We start from the raw sequence: 17,765 nt of genomic DNA, 5'->3' as shown, positions 1-17,765 counted from the left end.
TCAGCGAATGACTAACTGACTCCCAGGAGGGAGCGGGGAAACCAGGGTAGGAAAAAAAAAAGATTCAGGGAAAAGAAACAACTGTCATCCTTGGCTCGGAGCCGTGTTTATAACATGAGCACACTAACCCATAAAGCACAGCCCTAATGCTCTCTGGCCTGTTAGCTTCTGTGTTAAAACGTCTGGCCTCCCCAAATCTGTTAATGTTTCTCACAGCTAAACTCCTTTTCTGCATTTTCCATCCCTTCAATTATGTCAAATGTGACAGTTTTATATGCACGCTCCATGATTGAAGAATATTAAATCAGGTTTACCATGAATCCCAGGTTCGTTCAGTCCCAAAAAAGACATAAAAAACAACCCCAGAGATGCAAAAGTGACCGAGACGCCAGAAAAGTTGCATCACAACTCTAATATCAGAGTGTAAACTTTGAATCTTTCAACCAGTCACCCCGTGCAACCCTTAGAAACCTAGGAGCTTTTTTTGAATGGTTTTATTTCACTCACTTAACCAAATTTCACTATTTCTTTCTGTTTTTCGTATTGTGTTTTGCTATTTTTATTTTTGGGTTGAATTTGTAGTAATTATCTTTATCAGGGTTACTTAAATTGTAAATATATTATATATACACAATTATAAATAGTGCTCTTGTAATTTTCCAGGAATATTTTGCTAGTTTTGGTATTTTATTATTGGTACTTTTTGTACTTTAACTAATTTCTTGCTGATTTTTCTGATCTCCTCACTAATTTGCCTCTTGCCTTTTCGCCATGTTTTTGAAAGAAATCAAGTCCATTTCCTCAGCTTTTAGGTTAAATAGCTTGTGACTGGCATTTGAACATGGCCATAAAAACTAAACATGGACTAAACATAACAGTTTACAGGTGGAAGAAAGTACAGAAGACAGAAGGGACATTTTCCAGAAGTGAGGGGGGGACGCTCCTGCCCCTCTATACCTGCTACGCCCCTGCTTTAGACAGTTTATTTCAAAATACTGGCTTTGAAAAACAACTATATGACAAGGGATCATAATGTGATTAAAAAGGTGGGAGAATGTACAGCTTGAATTGTCCTTTCATTCTTGGGAGTGTTCTCAGGATGCAGAGTGTGTTAGCAGAGAGATTTTGCTTGCTCCTCCGTTGGGACAGAAATTGAAATCTAAACCTCCAGTTCGGAGTTTACTGTCGCCCTTGTTGCTCAGGTAGTTGGAGTGCATGAAAATAGAAACCAGCCACACTACGCTTGTCTCACTGTCAGTCTTCTCGATGTTTCCTATCTCTGCTGTGGGTCCTGAAGGTTTTCAGAGAAGTGGCCACATGCTGAAATGGCCTAAATTCTCCAGATGTGTATTTGTTAGACTATGATCTCACTGTCTCGCCTGTTTACTGCAGTCTGTGGTTTCTATCAACAGGACAAGTACGTTTTATTAAGTTACCCAAGAGCGTTGCCTAATCCTCTGCTTACTTGAGTTACCTTTTGTGGGTAAAATGCATGTCTAATATAATACTTTCATATGAGGTGTAGTGAAATTTTTGCCAATGATTCTGATCAATATTATATTAGAGATGCAGTCAAACAGACCTAAAGGGGATATTAACTCTGGGCGTAGCTTGACATACAGTAAATCCAGTTAATCCTTTATTAATAAAGCTTGGTGGGATGTTGTCAAGGACCACAAAGGAACTAATAAAAAGTGATATTTTCATTTACCTCAGAGTGTGGGAGTGGTAGTGGCCTAAATGAAATATTTCTGCACTGACACTAACCTGTGGTTTTTCTTTTTAGTAGTGGGCATAATGACTAAACATCTGCGAAATGGTTTTTACTAGATGAGGCCCAAAGTTAAGTTTGATGCCAATAAGTGTGGTATTGGTGTCTGAAAAGTGCATAGAAATTGTGATATCTGTGACTATAGCTTAACTGTAACTGAATCTGCTATTTTTAGGCCACAGAGTAAAAGATACTGTGGTTATGGTGCCGCAGAACCGACTAAATATTAATTAAAGTGGTAATATTCAGGATCTTTATTTTTGTATTTTTAGTTTTCTGTTTATTTTTCATCAGTCAAAGTGTGTCCAGCCTTGGACACACTTTGGATTGTCTCTTGATGGAGTTTGGGTTTCTATAGGTGGCACTCTTGTCTTTGTCTGTTCAGTCACAGTAGCTTCAAAAAAAAAAAAAAAAAAAAAAAAAACAATGGGAAAACCACACACTTCTCTCTTTTAATGTTAAACTATTGGACTTATTCACTACCAACATGTTTCAGCTGTTGCCGACATTTGGGTGTAGGCCCTGAGAGTTCAATGCACCTCAGCTTAAGAAAACACATGCAAATTAAGAAAATAAATCTTCCATCAATTTGACTACATATGCAGTCCTTCACAGCATTTAGAAAACACACTGTCAACAACATAACACAAAGCACATTTTCAGGGGCTATAAACTAAATTTTATCGTCACTGTTTACAGTAACCAGAAGTGTTTCATCACTTTTAAGTGTCCTCTTGAAACTGTTCTGCTGTTGTCGTTTGGTGTAATTGCATGAGCGTGTTATATTGTGTTGTTTACTATATGTTTACTATATGTTGTGCATGTGTGAAATTGATAAGGCTTGCTTGTGTTTTGTCTATTTGTATGTGTTTTCTTAAATTTCGATGCACTAAGCTCTCAGGGTCACCGTAGTACACGAGTGGGGATCATAGGTTCAAACTGTCAAGACAGTTTTCAACACTCATTAGTGCTCCAACATGGAAAATACAACTGCAACATGCAACATGAAATCATTCAAGGCATCACCATGTCATTAAAAAATGTACAGAGACACTTATATAGCCTATCACTGTTTCCATGTCATTGTGTCCATAAGGATCCTGTCAGCAGTGCTCCTGCAGGGTAACAGAGCTGACTTTGTTATGAACTCATATCACTAAATTTATTTGCCGGTTCCTCGCTGCTGTGTCATTGACTCGGCTGTGCAGCGGTTGATGTCATGGAGGTTATCAGTGCTCCTGTGACGGCCGGACGGCCCTTGTGTTATCAACTGTTAGCTGACCCGGGGTCAGCTGAGTGGGCTGTCTGATGACAAGCCTCAGGCTTGTTTTTCTCCCTGTCTGCATCCGTTTCTCATCCCCCTGTTTCCCTATCTAGTTCAGCCCTCATCTCCACTGCACGCTACTCTCTCCCTGACAGTGCATGGAGACACACACACACACACACACACACACACACACACACACACACTGTAGATTAAAAAAATAAGCATTTTCTGTTTCTTTTCTAATTTTGACCTCAGATAAAAATGGCCCTCTTAGTTTTTGTATTCTTTTTTTTCAATGGACTAAATGGATAGACTTTTTTTCTTTAATTTTTCCCAACCCTCCAGCCTCACTCTACTACATAGATAGTTGCACACACACACAGGAGATGGCAGTGACCTGTCAGTCATATCATTCCACAGGAAGAGGGGAGCAGAGCAGCCTGAGAGCAAATCTTTGACTTAAACACACTCAAAGGAGAAGAGTCCCACTTCAAACGGACACGTCCCTACACAACTCATTAGACCATAAGATCTGAACCAGGAGTCCACCCTTCCTCCTCTTTCTGCTCCTCCTCCACTCTTTCTTTATTCTCTAAACATGGCCTCTGTAAATATGGGCGTCTTGACGCAACTCAGAGTCACAGTTGGTCATTCTGAAGAAGTGTTATGCAAAGGTGAAGAAATCTTATGACTCATGCAGGACAGCCAGTACTTTAATACTACAACAAGAATGATGATCAGCTGAGAGCTACTTCTATATATATAACTAAGACACTTATTCACATCATTGTTCTGTCTTTCTGTCTCCTCTCTCTCTTATTTTATCTCTTAGGTGTGCTTGATGTGACGCCAGCGGGCTGGCTCCGGGAACACTCCTTCAATACGATGTAGAGACCAAACCAGACACAACAAGAGTCAGAAAGACAGTGTGGAAGAAAGGGGTGACTTAAAGCGGCACTGGACGGAGCTGAGAGAGTCACAGAGGCCAGCAAAGGAACGGCTGCAGCAGCTGCACAAGAACAACACCAGCTGAAGATAAGAAGACAGAAGGAAAGAGAAAGGCACAGAGAGAGAGAAAGAAAGAGAAAGCGGGAAGCAGAAGACTGTGAATCATTGACCTGAACTCCATATACTCCACCCTCCTCCGGTTATTGTGGATCCTTCACTTGCTCTCACACTCCCACCGGAGAAGGATCACAGCTTCCCCTCTCTCTCTCTCCCAGCGATCCCAGGGGCCCCTGATCCACAATCCACCTTTGGACCACTGAACAGTATTGAAGATTCAAATCCTCAGACTGATTTAATCAATCTTTGATCTGAAGAAGGACCAGCAGACGCCGTCACTATGTGCCATGTCATTGTCACCTGCCGCTCCATGCTGTGGACTCTGCTGAGTATTGTGGCTGCTTTCGGCGAGCTCATTGCCTTCATGAGCACCGATTGGCTGGTGGGCTTCCCCCGCACACCTGATGCTGTCTTTGGCCCCCATGGGGCTACCACAGCCGGAGAGGCCTACAGGCCCACCTTGGGTATTTATGGTCGCTGTATAAAACTGCCACACCTGCGGCGTGGAATACTGTGCGGGCCGTATGCGGTACACTTTGGCGAGATTGCCAGCGGGTTCTGGCAGGCCACGTCTATCTTCCTGGCGGCGGGGATCCTGCTGCTGTGTGCTGTGGCTTTCATCTCAGTCTTCACCATGTGCTTCCAAAGCATCATGAAGAAGAGCATCTTCAATGTGTGTGGATTGCTGCAGGGCATCGCAGGTAAGGGGGCAGATGAATGCAACACAAAAAACACACACATGACATATTTTAGTTTGTTGCTGGTGTCACTGGGGGCAGGGGTGTAAATCACAAGTTTCCTCATGACAGAATATTATAACAATTCCTTATACAGCAATACAATATTTGCTGATATCACAAAGTCACCCACAATACAATTTTGGTTTGATTAAATTCAGGGGCCAGTCGACTCGATATCATATGATATCACAATCCGTTACATCACAGTGCCATGTTTGTGTTGTGGCATTGAGTCTTTTGTCTCATACTGGCATTGTTTGTTTATGGCATGTGATTTGTCAGTTGATCTGTCCTCTCTGGAATCCAAAATGTTTCCACACTTCTTATTTATTCCCGACAGGGGAGTAGATATCCTTATTGTCTTTCTCTTGGCTGCTGGCCGCGGCTGCTATTGTCTGCTTGATGCTGGCACTACTTGAGTGTTTGAGAAGGCAGCGTGCTTGGACGGAAATGGTGACACAGATGTGGGAATTTCAAAATAAAGCTGTATCTCAAAGATGATGAAGTGGATCATTGTTTTTATTTAGTATGGATTATATTGGATCGCTGATCATTAGAGTGATACATCAATCCAGACTGATGGTGTGCAAAAATAGAGGCCTGTGAGCGAGCAGTGAAGAGGACAGCAGTTTGTTTCCAGTCATTCCTCCAGCATCCAGCATCCATCAAGGTAACCTGAGAAATTAAACACTGGTGGCCACACAAATTCATAACCAGTGCCACAAGTCCCATTTCTGGAACTGTGTGTTCGCCTCATGGAGACTTGAGTGAACTTTTACCCAAATGGTCGGAGGTTTCAAAGACGTGGTAACTTGTCTTCGCCCTCAACACTGTCACTCTAGGCAACTGCAACCCAAATATTTATTTTCTTCCAGGTCAACTGGAGCTTTCTTGACAGCTGATTTGCCATAAATCTGGTCGTGTGTGTATGTGTGCGTGGGGGGGGATGGGGCATCTGACTCTGCCTCTGTCTATGGTTGTGTATCTGACGCCAAATCTCGGGCCACTTTGACTGGTTGTGGTGAATTATGCAAGGGAGGAGGCCATGAGATCATACTCACAAGATCTTTTTTTTTTTTTCTTCATGTAGTTCTCCTCTCCTCTCTGCTCCATGTTGATTATGGTTGTCCTCCCCACAGTTGTTTATTTGGTCCTGGCCCAAACAAAAAAGGTGGGCGTGTGGTGAAGAACATGCCAGCTGTAACTGCAGCTCTGTGCAGGCCAGCTGACCCGAATCAAGACTCCACTGCATTCAGCTAATGTCTGGTCAGTGGGAGGCTTTCTTTTGTAAATAACTTTGTGTTTCATCACTGTAATGTCAGAAGGGTTTCAAAAAGAAACACAACGGTTAACTCATTGTTTCTTTTTATTATTCAGATGAGCTCCATGCACCTTTTGTTTAGGACTTTACTGTCTACCTTCTGTGCCATTTTCTGTCTTCTGTTTCTCATTTTTCTCAGGTTTCCTGTGTACAAGGCTACAAGTTTGAGGTTTTATGATGTTTTAGTCATGCAGAGGAGTTTGTATAAAGTCAAAGAAAGATTCTCTCAGAAGTGAATACAGAGCCAACCCCCCTCTGGTAAAAGCCAGCAGCACCAAATGCTGACAACAGTTGTGTGAGTTGGACGGACGAGTGTTGTTGTGTAAGGTGCTTGCTGTGCCTTGGATGTTACATGTCCATAAATTTGATCTATGCAGGCTTTGCAGCTGCATCGTAAATCCCCTAGCAAACACATTCAGTGTCATATAATGTCTTAATAATGTCCAAATATACTGTTGTGACATGTGTGGTTTCACTCATAATTTAAAATAAAAGTGTCTGATAAGGTAGATGAGTTTCCAGATTTAGGATGCCGTGACTGGTGTCTTTAGGCCGAATCTCAGTTTACACACACAAGCAGTTGGTTTTTAACTAACATGCCAACAAGCTATTTTTGCAAAATAATCCATGTTAATGGCATCATGTAACTAGCCACTAGTGTTTGCTAATGTGCAAATTAGGCGTGTTAACCACAAAACAGTGATGGTTAGCAGCCCAGACAGTGATTTGCCATAACAAGTTGACATAAAATCTCTGTATCAGTGCTGAAATTATCAGGTCCCAGCTAAAATCTGTACAAAAATAAACAGTGTCCACTGAATGTCCAATGTCCACTGCCAGCTAAACGGCTGGTTGGCACATTCCTGCCAGCTAATCTGTGTTGAGCATGACAACGCGGGTCGTTCTGTCAAAAGTAGGGGTCAGGTTCCCTCAACCTATTAGACTGAATGAATAGAGAAAAACTGTGACAAGTGAATAGGGTTGTGCGATATTGACAAAAAATAATATCTCGATATTTTTGGGGATTTTGCCCATAATAACTAACGGTATTTTGTATCCCTCAAAAATGTGTAAAAAAAAAAAAATCAAGAATTCAATTCGAGAATGTGTTTGTAAAAGTCTTCTATTGCACTAACTTGCTTAATAGTATATTAGGTGTTGTTAATAATATTAATTTAAATATTAAAAAAAAAACAAAAAAAAAACAAGTTGTTTTAAACCATCTCTTGACCACTTGAATTGGCACCAGATCCTCTGCAATGTAACTGGTGACAGCGTTTGTTATTTCTTGCCAGCTGTCAAACTTTGCTGGGTATGTTTTTGTTTTGCTGGCACCTTAGCTGGTCACTCGTGGTCGACCGCTGACTCCTGAAGCTTTTCAGATTCTTCATATTCTGTGTGCTGGTTAATTTATTTGTCAGGACTCGGGACACCCAGCGTGAAACCAGGACAATCCCTGACAATTCGGGATGTCTGGTCACCTGACTTAAATGGCTAATGTACCATGGCAAATAACACATTAAAATGTCCCTCACTGTGACCATCCTAGTATGTTGATTTGAATGGGAATGGCCTTTCTACTCCATTCAAGTACTGTAGTTACATCACCCAGCGGCCGTCTATTGATCTTCCACACAATGCAGTGGGACTTTGAGACACATGGCCAAGGTAATTGGAAAAGTGGGGAAAATGTGCCTCTGAGTCTCTCCATTGTAGAAAGGATGAGGATGTGGAAGAGGAAGAGGAAAGGGGGCGAGAGGAGCTTCAGATAGCTGAGGAGGCGGGAGTGTTTCCTTCATCCTACCCTGCCTCGACTTAAAGGCCGCTATCCCCTTTACTCATTTCGACCACGGGAAGCGATAAGGCCCGACTTCGGCCGCCTCTCTGACATCTAAAAGTGTGTCAGTGTTGATTTTTGGAGTTTGTTCTTTCCTACGTCAGTGTCTCTGAACTTGTCTGGGAAAGTGGTGGAACAACTTGCCATCTTTCCATTAGGGCTGTGAATGATATCACTCTCACTGATACCAGCAGCCCCCCCTCCACCACCACCACCACCACCACCACCGCCACCACGTTGCCTTTCTACCGATCACTATTTCCACTATGTGTGCCGACCCTCCGGTAATGAGAAAACTGGAGCCAGACGGCAGATGTTTGGGGAAGTGATTGACCTCAGATGGGAAGACTGTGATGCTGCTGCCAGAGATGGTCACGTCATTGCACTGTAGTGGTCCCCTAACCCCATTAACCTAATCCTCACATACACTGATGTCACTTATACATTCTGCTCTTAAATTCTGTCATCCACACACACTCTCCCTTCTCAGTTACCCTTAGACTGAAGTTCAACAGCCAGGTTTAGCTTTAGATGTTTGATTTCGGTTCTGCGCTCTTTCAGTGCTGAAGGTAAACTCATTCGTTCCACCTTACGTAATTGAATGGCTTAAACAGACTAAAGGCAGTCTGCTGATCAGGGTCACCCTCTGGTAAACTTTGCGTCCTGCAAGACTGCAGGCACACGTCTGGACGTCGTGTGCACCGACTACCTGTAAGCGAATTCCATGCACGTTTACTGGAATGGCTTTCCCTCGCCCGTCATCTCTCGTGTCTCAGCTTAGCCGAAAGGGATTACAGACAGGACGGCAGACAAGCTTGGCAGTAAAACTGTCTCAAATTCTTCTGCGTTCAGTGTCATATGCTTTTACTACCCACCATAAACTCCCCTGTAGCAGCACAGCACGGATTACCTCAGTCAACCATGAGTCACTGACCTTGTCACTGGTTTGATCACTGAAAATCTGACTAAATCCCAGGCAGGGCGTCAAGGAAACGAAACTGTATGGTACAGGAATAGAAATGGGGTGACTGGGTTAGATTTCTGCTTGTTACGCAAATCAGGAAAGCAGAACTGCTGGCTGTGATGTACAGAATTTAACAGCTTTTTTGGACTTTGTTGTTTACAAAGGGCGTGTGGCTGTTTTAAAGAGTTCAATAATGACCTCAGCAGAAATCGTTTTTACACTGAACGTGCAACATTCAACAAAACTATGCTTTGTTTTAAACCACAGCTTTTACATGTCACCATAAATGTGACGTGTGGCAATAGTTTCAAGTTGCGGATCACGCCTCAGATCAGTAAAAAAAAAAAAACAAAATCTTCTAATTTTAGCTTTATGGCATAGTCACTACATATATCAGCCATGGATGATATATTTTTTATTTATTTATTTATTATCAGGACAATAGTGGCTACCCAAAAATGCCATAATTTTGCATGTAACAAAGGATGTCAGTGTCAAATGATGATAACAAATGTCTTTGGCATAACTCTCCCTGTTGTAAAATATTTCTGTGTTGCCACAGAAAGGACAAAAACACAATTACCCATCATCCCTTTGGTTAATTGTGCCCCCACATCACGTGGTGTTGCCAAGAGGGGAGCGCCTCACTTGATTGAATTAGTGAAGAAATGTTCATGGTTGTTTTTATGTCTGCGTGGCAGATTGACTTCATCAGTTAGACTAAAAAGACAGTGTGTGTTTTTTGACGCAAATTGTGTCAGTCAGGTTTTAGCACAACAGCATGCTTTTTTTCACATGACCATACTATGGGTGTGTTTGTTCTGTACATAAGAATAAAGCACAGCACGTGCATCTCCTGTCTGTATTTTCACTGCAACTCTGCATCACAATTTAGGGAATTAATATTTTTTAAAAACTGACAGTGGTGATGAAATTTTTTTATCACTATAGTAGCAAAATTTTGCAAAATAATCCGTGGCTCACATTGCATCAACCACGGAGGGTGAACCGAATGGATAAAGAATCAACTAAGAGCAGTCACACCTCTAGTTTTACGAATTTAGTGAGGTTGCTAAGATCTTCACCAAGAAGGCTGGTACTTTACTGGCTTTCATGCTGCATTTGACATTTAGTGTCATCAGCTTGGATTTAAATGGACATGCGCTGTAATGTTTTACAGCACCAGGAAGTTTTGCTTTATGTTACACATCAGTAAGAGGGCGCTGTTCTTTTAGTGCATACAGAGCTCAAGAGTTTGTCACAGTGGCAGAATGGTTAAAAGTCTGATGGAAAAAATCACTTCCGGCATGTTTATTCTCTGCGGTAAAGCCAAAGGGAAAACCTGTGACTGGCGAAGCATTGTTCTTGCAGCGGGAAGCAATAAGGTTTATGGGAAATGTGGCTTTAATTCTAAGAAACACTGTGCTTACAATTCCACTGGCTTGAGATAGCTGGCTACCAACATCTTGACCGTGGCCTCATTGTTTTAATGGCAAGTAAACCAAACTGTCACAATTAATCTGACACCACGGGAAGTGAAAGAATGGAAGGTGGGTGGAGGAAGCGGGGCTCAACCTTCACAACACAGAGAGGGAAAATGATCCTCTTTCACATGCACATCTTTGCCTCGAATCTCTTCATGCGGATCTCTTCATGGAGTCTGACCCAGTCCACTCTTTCCCCGGAGCTTCTTGGAGACTTCTTGGAACAGAGGATATGGCAGGAGAGGTCTGAGGCGGCAGGGACTTGTGGTAGGGCAACAGAAGGTGGAGGCATACCCCTCCGAATGCTTCAGCGGTGGAGAGCTGATAGGTTGGAGGTTAAGGGGACAAGAGCTAGTGCACAGGGAATTGTGAGGCTGGAAGGGTGGAGTGCAGTGGGAAATTAGGTTAGAAGGTCTAGTGTGTAGGGGGGATTTGTGTTGAGTGCTCTGGGAAAGTGTGTGTGTGTGTGTGTGTGTGTGTGTGTGTGTGTGTGTGTGTGTGTTGGGGGGGGGGGGTCGTCGTAGAAGGGGCGGGGTGCTGAATTAAAACCATACCTTCAATCCATCACTGGAGCTGGTCTGGACGTCAGGGCCATGCAGCAACATGTGGAAAGAATTTATGACCTAGTTTTCATTTCCTTGTTTAATACGATATTGGGTGCTTTAAGAGGGAGAGAAAGGGAGGAGAAAGAAAGGAAGGAGAGCAAGAGGAGAGAGAGAGAGAGGAGCGAATGGGTGGGGAGTGGGGGGGCAGCCTCAGCACCACACTTGATTTTTCATCTCCTTATGAAGCAAATGAGCCAGGACATGATGGAAGGTCTGGTAAAGATGTGGCGATATCGAAACCTCTCTATTTCGTCTTCTTTCTCTCTTTTACCTTTTATTTATCTGTAATTATATCTTTTTGGCTGTTTCCTCTTGAGATTGGCTCCACGCCTCCTGGCGAGCTGAGTGATCCACTCCCCCGACAGAGGGGAGACTGGAAATAGAGTGAGAGGGAAATAATACTGGACCGGATTTTAGTCTGGGTCAGTGGGACGGTAAACAGCTCTTTGCAATCTGTGTCAAGATGTCCAGGGAAAGGCTTTGCAAACAGTGGTAATGAATGTGAGTGAGCCTGAAATTTATATCATAGCTCATAATTTAAGAATTATTTCACAGGCTGCTGCTCGTAAATGATACTGCAGGTTTTATCTCTGAGAGGAAGAGTGTGGAGGTGTTGAAGTCGAGTCAGCGTGGGGCTGGAAGTGGGTCACAGAGGAGGTGACCCTGTCCTTCAGCAGAGACACAGGATGCTGGAGGGTCAGTCAGTGGCTGAGGGAAACATCTCCAGCTACCTTTTCCTGTTGTTCTGCCTGCTCCGTAGTCCACTGACCCGTCTGCCATGGACTTGGGCTTAGACTTGTTTGTTAAGATTCAAGTTTGGGTCTGTTTTTCCTGCCCTGGGAGTTACCATACTAAAAGTGTTAGTGTTATGATTGTCTTCAGTCACGTTTCAAACGACAGTCAGGAAATCATTTTTGCCTAGTGTAACATTTTTTTGTACTAAGGGGATGCTTAGAATGCCAATGTGGTACTTTGACAGGAAATGTTTTTGCACCAGAGAATAGTGGTGTTCACAAAGATAATTTGCCCCAGTCATGATTTCCCTCAAACTTCACTAAAAGGGATACTTCACCCATAATAAATAATTTTTGTAACAAGTGGGCCTGCTTACCATGTCCTGCAAAGTAATGCCTCATTTTAAACTTATACTCCCAAAATGTGAACAATCTCTGATCCACTGGCAAAAATTGGTCTGTTATTGGGACCGAGATGTTTTGAGCTGAGCCCTGGTGCAGGTGAGCAACTGGGGCGCCCCAGGTCCATTATTTTAACATGTGCACACAAATGCATACATTTCAGTGGATGAGTGGCTTGGATGGACACGCTTGTGCATGCACACTTCATGACCACCGCGCATGGGAGGATTTGCAGAAGTGGTCTTTGCAGCGAGATTTGAACAAAAACATATTTTTGGGAAGTATTGAGCATACGCCTCCATACCTTGGATTATAAAGCATGAGGAGTGTGAGCTTTTTAAACAACCTTTTGATAGCGTTTTGCTGTTCTAAAATTGTAAAATTGTGGACCTAATTTTTTCCCCATTGTACTGGGGATTTTGGAATATAAGTTTACCATAAAGGCTTCTGGGTAAAACTTTCATCTTCAGCGACTGAAAGCAGCACAGTTTGAGCACTTGATAGAAAAATTATGCATTATGGGTGAAGCATTCCTTAAAGGAATATGAATTACACTTCTTGCCACATCTTGTGGCTTTTTATACAGTTTGCCATTGTATTAAAGCACCCTGTTTGTTTGCTTGCAGGTCTGTTTCTGATCCTGGGGCTGATGCTGTACCCAGCTGGCTGGGGTTCAGACAAGGTACAGCTGTACTGTGGACCCGATGCAGCTCCATACCGGGCCGGGCTGTGCTCCATGGGCTGGGCCTTCTACACTGCCATGGGTGGCACCGTGCTCACCTTCATCTGTGCAATCTTCTCCGCGCAGGCTGAGATCGCCACATCCAGTGACAAAGTCCAGGAGGAGATCGAGGAAGGCAAGAGCCTGATCTGCCTCCTCTGAGGCTCAATCACTTTTGTCAAGTGTGGAAAAGAAAAGAAGGAGGAGAGAGAGACAGAGGGGCCAAGAAAGACCAACTGCTGCTCTCCTGTCCTCTCCCTTGGGGCCAACCAGTGAATAGGAGGCTCCTGCATTGTTTACCACTAAGACTGACTCTCTTTGACTATGTATTGTGTTGATGTGGGAGAAATCTACAAGTGCCAAGCTTTTTCTCAGTGTGTGCGTGTGTGTACTTTGTCTTTCTGCCACTAGAGGTGCTGTTTCTGTGTTATTGTATTCATGTTAATCATGTGGATGCCCAGTGAGGCTTTGTCTGTTGCCACATGTTTTGTAAATAAGTGTGTGTATATATACTGTACATAATAATGATCAGAGAATGAAGGTCAGCTTCATCCAGGCTGGACTGATGATGTCACTCTTGCCTTAAAACACTGGTGTATTGTTTTTTTTATCACCAGACCACGACCAGCAAACCTGGATTTAGTTTTCTACCTGTTTTCCAGGTGTGAGTAATAGCTCTACAAGGGAACCACTAATCAGTAAAAATAAACTACTCACAGAAATGACCTTAGCTCAGAGTGGCTGTCCTTTAAAGCTTACAGAATGTACTGTCATTTGAATGACTAATGTGTTTGCTGACCCTTGAAATGTATTGATGGAAAACACCTCACCGATGATGCTTCACATGGACTGCATGAAATCAAAGAGAGAGTCTGTGGTGTGTGTTTTTATGTGTGAGATATGTATTTTCCTCCATTTTTGCAAAATACTGAAAAAAAAAAAAATCAGTTCAGCTTCATTTTAACCGAAACTTTAAAATGATCGGCTCTCTGTCTGGTCCTCGTTCAGCAGACATCCTGTAATCTGTGCACAAAGACATGGACTGAGTGATGAGGACACGCATATGAAGTATTGTTATTATTATTATTATTATTGTAATTGTTGTTAGTGTCTGGTTTCAGGGAGGGTCCTTGTTCTTGAGGCTCTAGTCAGAACTGGAGTCTGTTCAGTCATAGATAGTGTCCTATCTATCCCAATTTGTTTCTGCCAAATCAATAAAGAGAAGGAGAAAGAAAAACGAGAATGCTGCCTGGTTTCAGTTCTTATCCAGCGGGGAAGGGGAGGAGGAGACATGAACATACACAGTAGCAAGTGGAGGATGGCGTTTGGTATTGGGACCTCGGTTTGGCCTGCGAGGTGGGGGCGGCTAAGTTTTCCAGGCAGATCAGTTTTTCCACTAATGCAGAACTGAACTCTGTGTGTGTGGATACCTCAGAAAGCAAATTAGAACCATATTTTAAAATTGATAATCCTACAATTCACATCTCTTTTATTTGTTCACTCCCCCCGCACACACACACACCATTTTATTTTCAACTTCTCTCCGTAAAGGCGTGTGTGTCTGTGTGTGTGTGTGTGTGAGTGTGAGCACACCATAATGAGTCACTCCCTACATGTACCTCCCTCCATGCGGACCACAGCGAAGCTTCTGGCACAATGCTCTCTTCTTCCACCAGCGCACACAAACCAATCACAACAACTGATGACTACCAGATTAGACACAGACAAATCTTACAAGCTGAGAAGTGCTGCAGCAGACATCCAGGGGCTCTCAATTTTGTTTTTCTTTCACAGAAAAGGTGAGAACGAGTGACAACAAGAAAAAGATTTTTAGTTTTTGCCTCATTTCTGTATCTGTCCACACTGAGCTGAGAGGTGGTATCCCTTTAAGGCTGGGTTCCACATGGTGATAAGATGACAGTAAGTACAAACCCCCTAATGACTTGAACACAAGTCGACCTCTGAACTCAGGGTGCTGCTCCTCACTGGCATTGTGCAGAGTTGAAGGGGGGCACGTCCACTGGGCGGTTTATTTATGGAGACAGAGGGTAATTAAGTCCCGTCCACGCCGGGAGGGAAGCAGTTCATCCCTCTTCATTGACTTTGCATCACGTGAAGGTGACTTCTTGGCTTGCGACAGTTATCATATCAAACCTACCAATCAGATTGCTTCACTCTGGATAGGACTTGGATTCAGCATCAGCTGTTGAGCGTTTTGATGGTATACTGTATATGTGCATGTTTGGTTCAAACTGAGGACGTGAATAGCAAAATATAAGATCATTTTTTGATTCAAATGACTGTGTATTGCTAGAGCTAGTCACCCCATGGTTTTTTGTTCTGCAGTGTTTAGTGTGTTCTGAGAGCTGAAACATGTATTCAAACACTGCATCTGCATAGCAAAAAATAACCTTTGCATAACTACTACTAAAGGAACCAATGGAAAAAAGCAGCTTATAACTCCCCCTTATTCAAATGAACCATTCCACAGCTCTTAAAATAACAGTGTGTATGAGAAGTGTTGGTAACAGTCGGAAATAGCTTAATTTCAGGTATTATTTACAGAACTAAGTCACATAGAATTATAAATCTTATGCTTTTTTGTCACAACAAACCTTTGGCGTGCCGCTAGACATCTGATCTGCCAATCATAACCAAGATAATAATGGCTTATGAGGAGCTATCGTTACTAATATTCGTCGAACTGGAGATTTATTAGCTTAAGTGAAATGTTATTATTCTATCTGCCAGGGGAGTTGAACTGACCACAGCTGCAGGCAAGAGGTTAGAGGAGCAGACTTGTGACTGGAAGGTCCCCGGTCTTAATGCCAGGCCTGCTGGAAAATGATGTGGGTGAGAAAAGAGAAGAAGCAACACTCACCTCCCTCTGAGACTACCTAACTGCCATACTGAAGTACCTTTTAGCAAGGCACTGATTAATTTATAGTCACATCTGAACCATTTTCCTTAAAGTTAAAATAATTTTTGCAACGTGGAATCTGAAAATCAACAGGCTGTCCGAGTCCAAGGATCTGTTCAGTTTTACTACCATTGAGAAATTCCTCTAAAATTAGGTCATTTCTCGCCTGCTCTGACTCAGCCAGTTCCTTCATAGCTTGATTTCTTCATTTGAAGATGATTGTAATTTTGAGTTCAGAAGTCAGCCTGTGTTCAGTCATTTTACCTGGAAAAGGCATTTGGCTCATACCCACAAAAACTTCAGCGGGTGTCATTCTTTTTCTTTACCAAACGTCATTGAAAATCCAGTTTCAGTCTTCCAAGACACACAAATGTATTTTTCAACATCGTATCTGCTGAGTAGGCAGTTTGGAGCCAGAGCCATCAGCTGACACATCACTAATTGTTGCTGAGGCTGAGGATTAAGTCTGAACAGTTCCATGCATGTGTGTGCCGGGTCACTTGATTTCAACAATTACATATATCCTTTTCCTGTACACACTCATTTTTTCTAAAATCCCATTTTGCACAAGCAATCTCCCTAAATGGCGCAATAGACAGTTACATCAAATCCTGTCTACTGGAAAATGATACAACTTAATTCATGTAGTGACAGTTATGAAGAGACAAACTGACACTTATGGAAAGATCATGAAAGACAACAAATAAGAAGGAACTGACCGGAGCTGTGCCACAATTTGCTTTCACACACTGCCAAAAAAATATGAAAGGGTTTTGAAAACAAAAACACCTCCCTGAGTCTGTGCCCCTTCCTGCTGGCAGTGGATTTGGTCCGCAACCAGTTTCCTTCTCTTGTAAGGGTGTTGCTTTGCTTTATTTTCTTGTAAGTTTGTTTGTGCCAAGACTAAGCTGCACTTGACCTACAACAGCCCTACATCTGATTGTGCATGTTGAACTACCTCTGCAAACACTCCATGTCTGCCTAGTTGCAAGAGAAAGTGCTACTTAACACTGCTGCTGCTCAATTAGGCCTTTAGACTGTTGTTTCAACCACTATCAAAAGCTTTCTGTGGCACTGTACTGCAACAAAAGAACATTAGCTGAGGATGGTTTAATCAAATATGAAATGTCTGTACGCTTGATCCATTGCAGCATGAGTGATTGCTCAATGCTACATTGTCATAGGTTAAGTTTTTCCTGAATTATATCACAGTAACATAGTAGTCTTATGATTGCAATGGCTATTTTAAAAGCAAAAGGTAAACATATAGTATATTCCAGCTACAAAAAACACATGCGGGGTGGGCTACATATGCAGTTATAGTCAAAGAAATGATTGATTACACAAAAATGTTCAGGTCCTGTGATTGATGATTCTGACCTTCATTAAGAAAGAGAGTATCAGGCGTCTGCACGCCCAACTTCAAGAGGGATTCCAGTGATGCCTCACCTTACTGTGAATATCCCTGCTCTGTTTCCAGCAGCCGGTTGATAATGTTAGTCTGGATTATATCAGGAAACTCACACACAAGTCACCTTTCACAGATCTGCCATTATGACCAGTCCGGCAAAAACTTATTCAAAAAGCAACGACAATTAATGAATAATCTCTGAAAGGGAAAGATCTTGTCCAGTCAGCAGTGTGATTCATTTCCGTGGCATTACTTTGATTCCTTTGGTTCATTCAGTGAAGTTGTTTATCTCAGCTGGAACTGTTTCTAAAGTAATACCAGTCTTTTTACATAATTAAGTTCAAGGCCGAGACCTGGTCAATTCAATTCAGTGCAGTTTTCTTTGCATAGAATCAAATCATAACAAGAGTTACCTTCAGGGGACTTACAGGGACCAAACAAGCAGTCAATATCTCTTAAGATGTGGTCATTTTCTCTCTGGATTTATGTATTCAGTTTTTAAATTCTCTGTATACTCTCCACT

At 42.5% G+C, this 17,765-nt stretch overlaps 1 protein-coding gene across 2 annotated transcripts in view; it reads left to right on the top strand.

The window, feature by feature from the left end:
- The window catches only part of lhfpl2a (LHFPL tetraspan subfamily member 2a), a 41,348-nt gene extending 27,208 nt beyond the window's left edge, over nt 1-14,140 (top strand). For both annotated transcript variants that reach the window (XM_030065565.1, XM_030065566.1), the window contains 2 exons: nt 3,871-4,804; nt 12,817-14,140. In XM_030065565.1, coding sequence (XP_029921425.1) covers nt 4,384-4,804; nt 12,817-13,073 — 678 coding nt within the window. In that variant the 5' untranslated portion in view covers nt 3,871-4,383 and the 3' untranslated portion in view covers nt 13,074-14,140. The remainder of the gene's footprint in view (nt 1-3,870; nt 4,805-12,816) is intronic.
- Nucleotides 14,141-17,765: the final 3,625 nt, after the last annotated feature.

The sequence above is a fragment of the Myripristis murdjan genome, chromosome 12, assembly GCF_902150065.1.
Source record: "Myripristis murdjan chromosome 12, fMyrMur1.1, whole genome shotgun sequence".
NCBI classification, from domain to species: Eukaryota; Metazoa; Chordata; class Actinopteri; order Holocentriformes; family Holocentridae; genus Myripristis; species Myripristis murdjan.
Note: the sequence above shows the minus strand (reverse complement) of the source record. Positions and strands in the feature narration are given on the sequence as shown.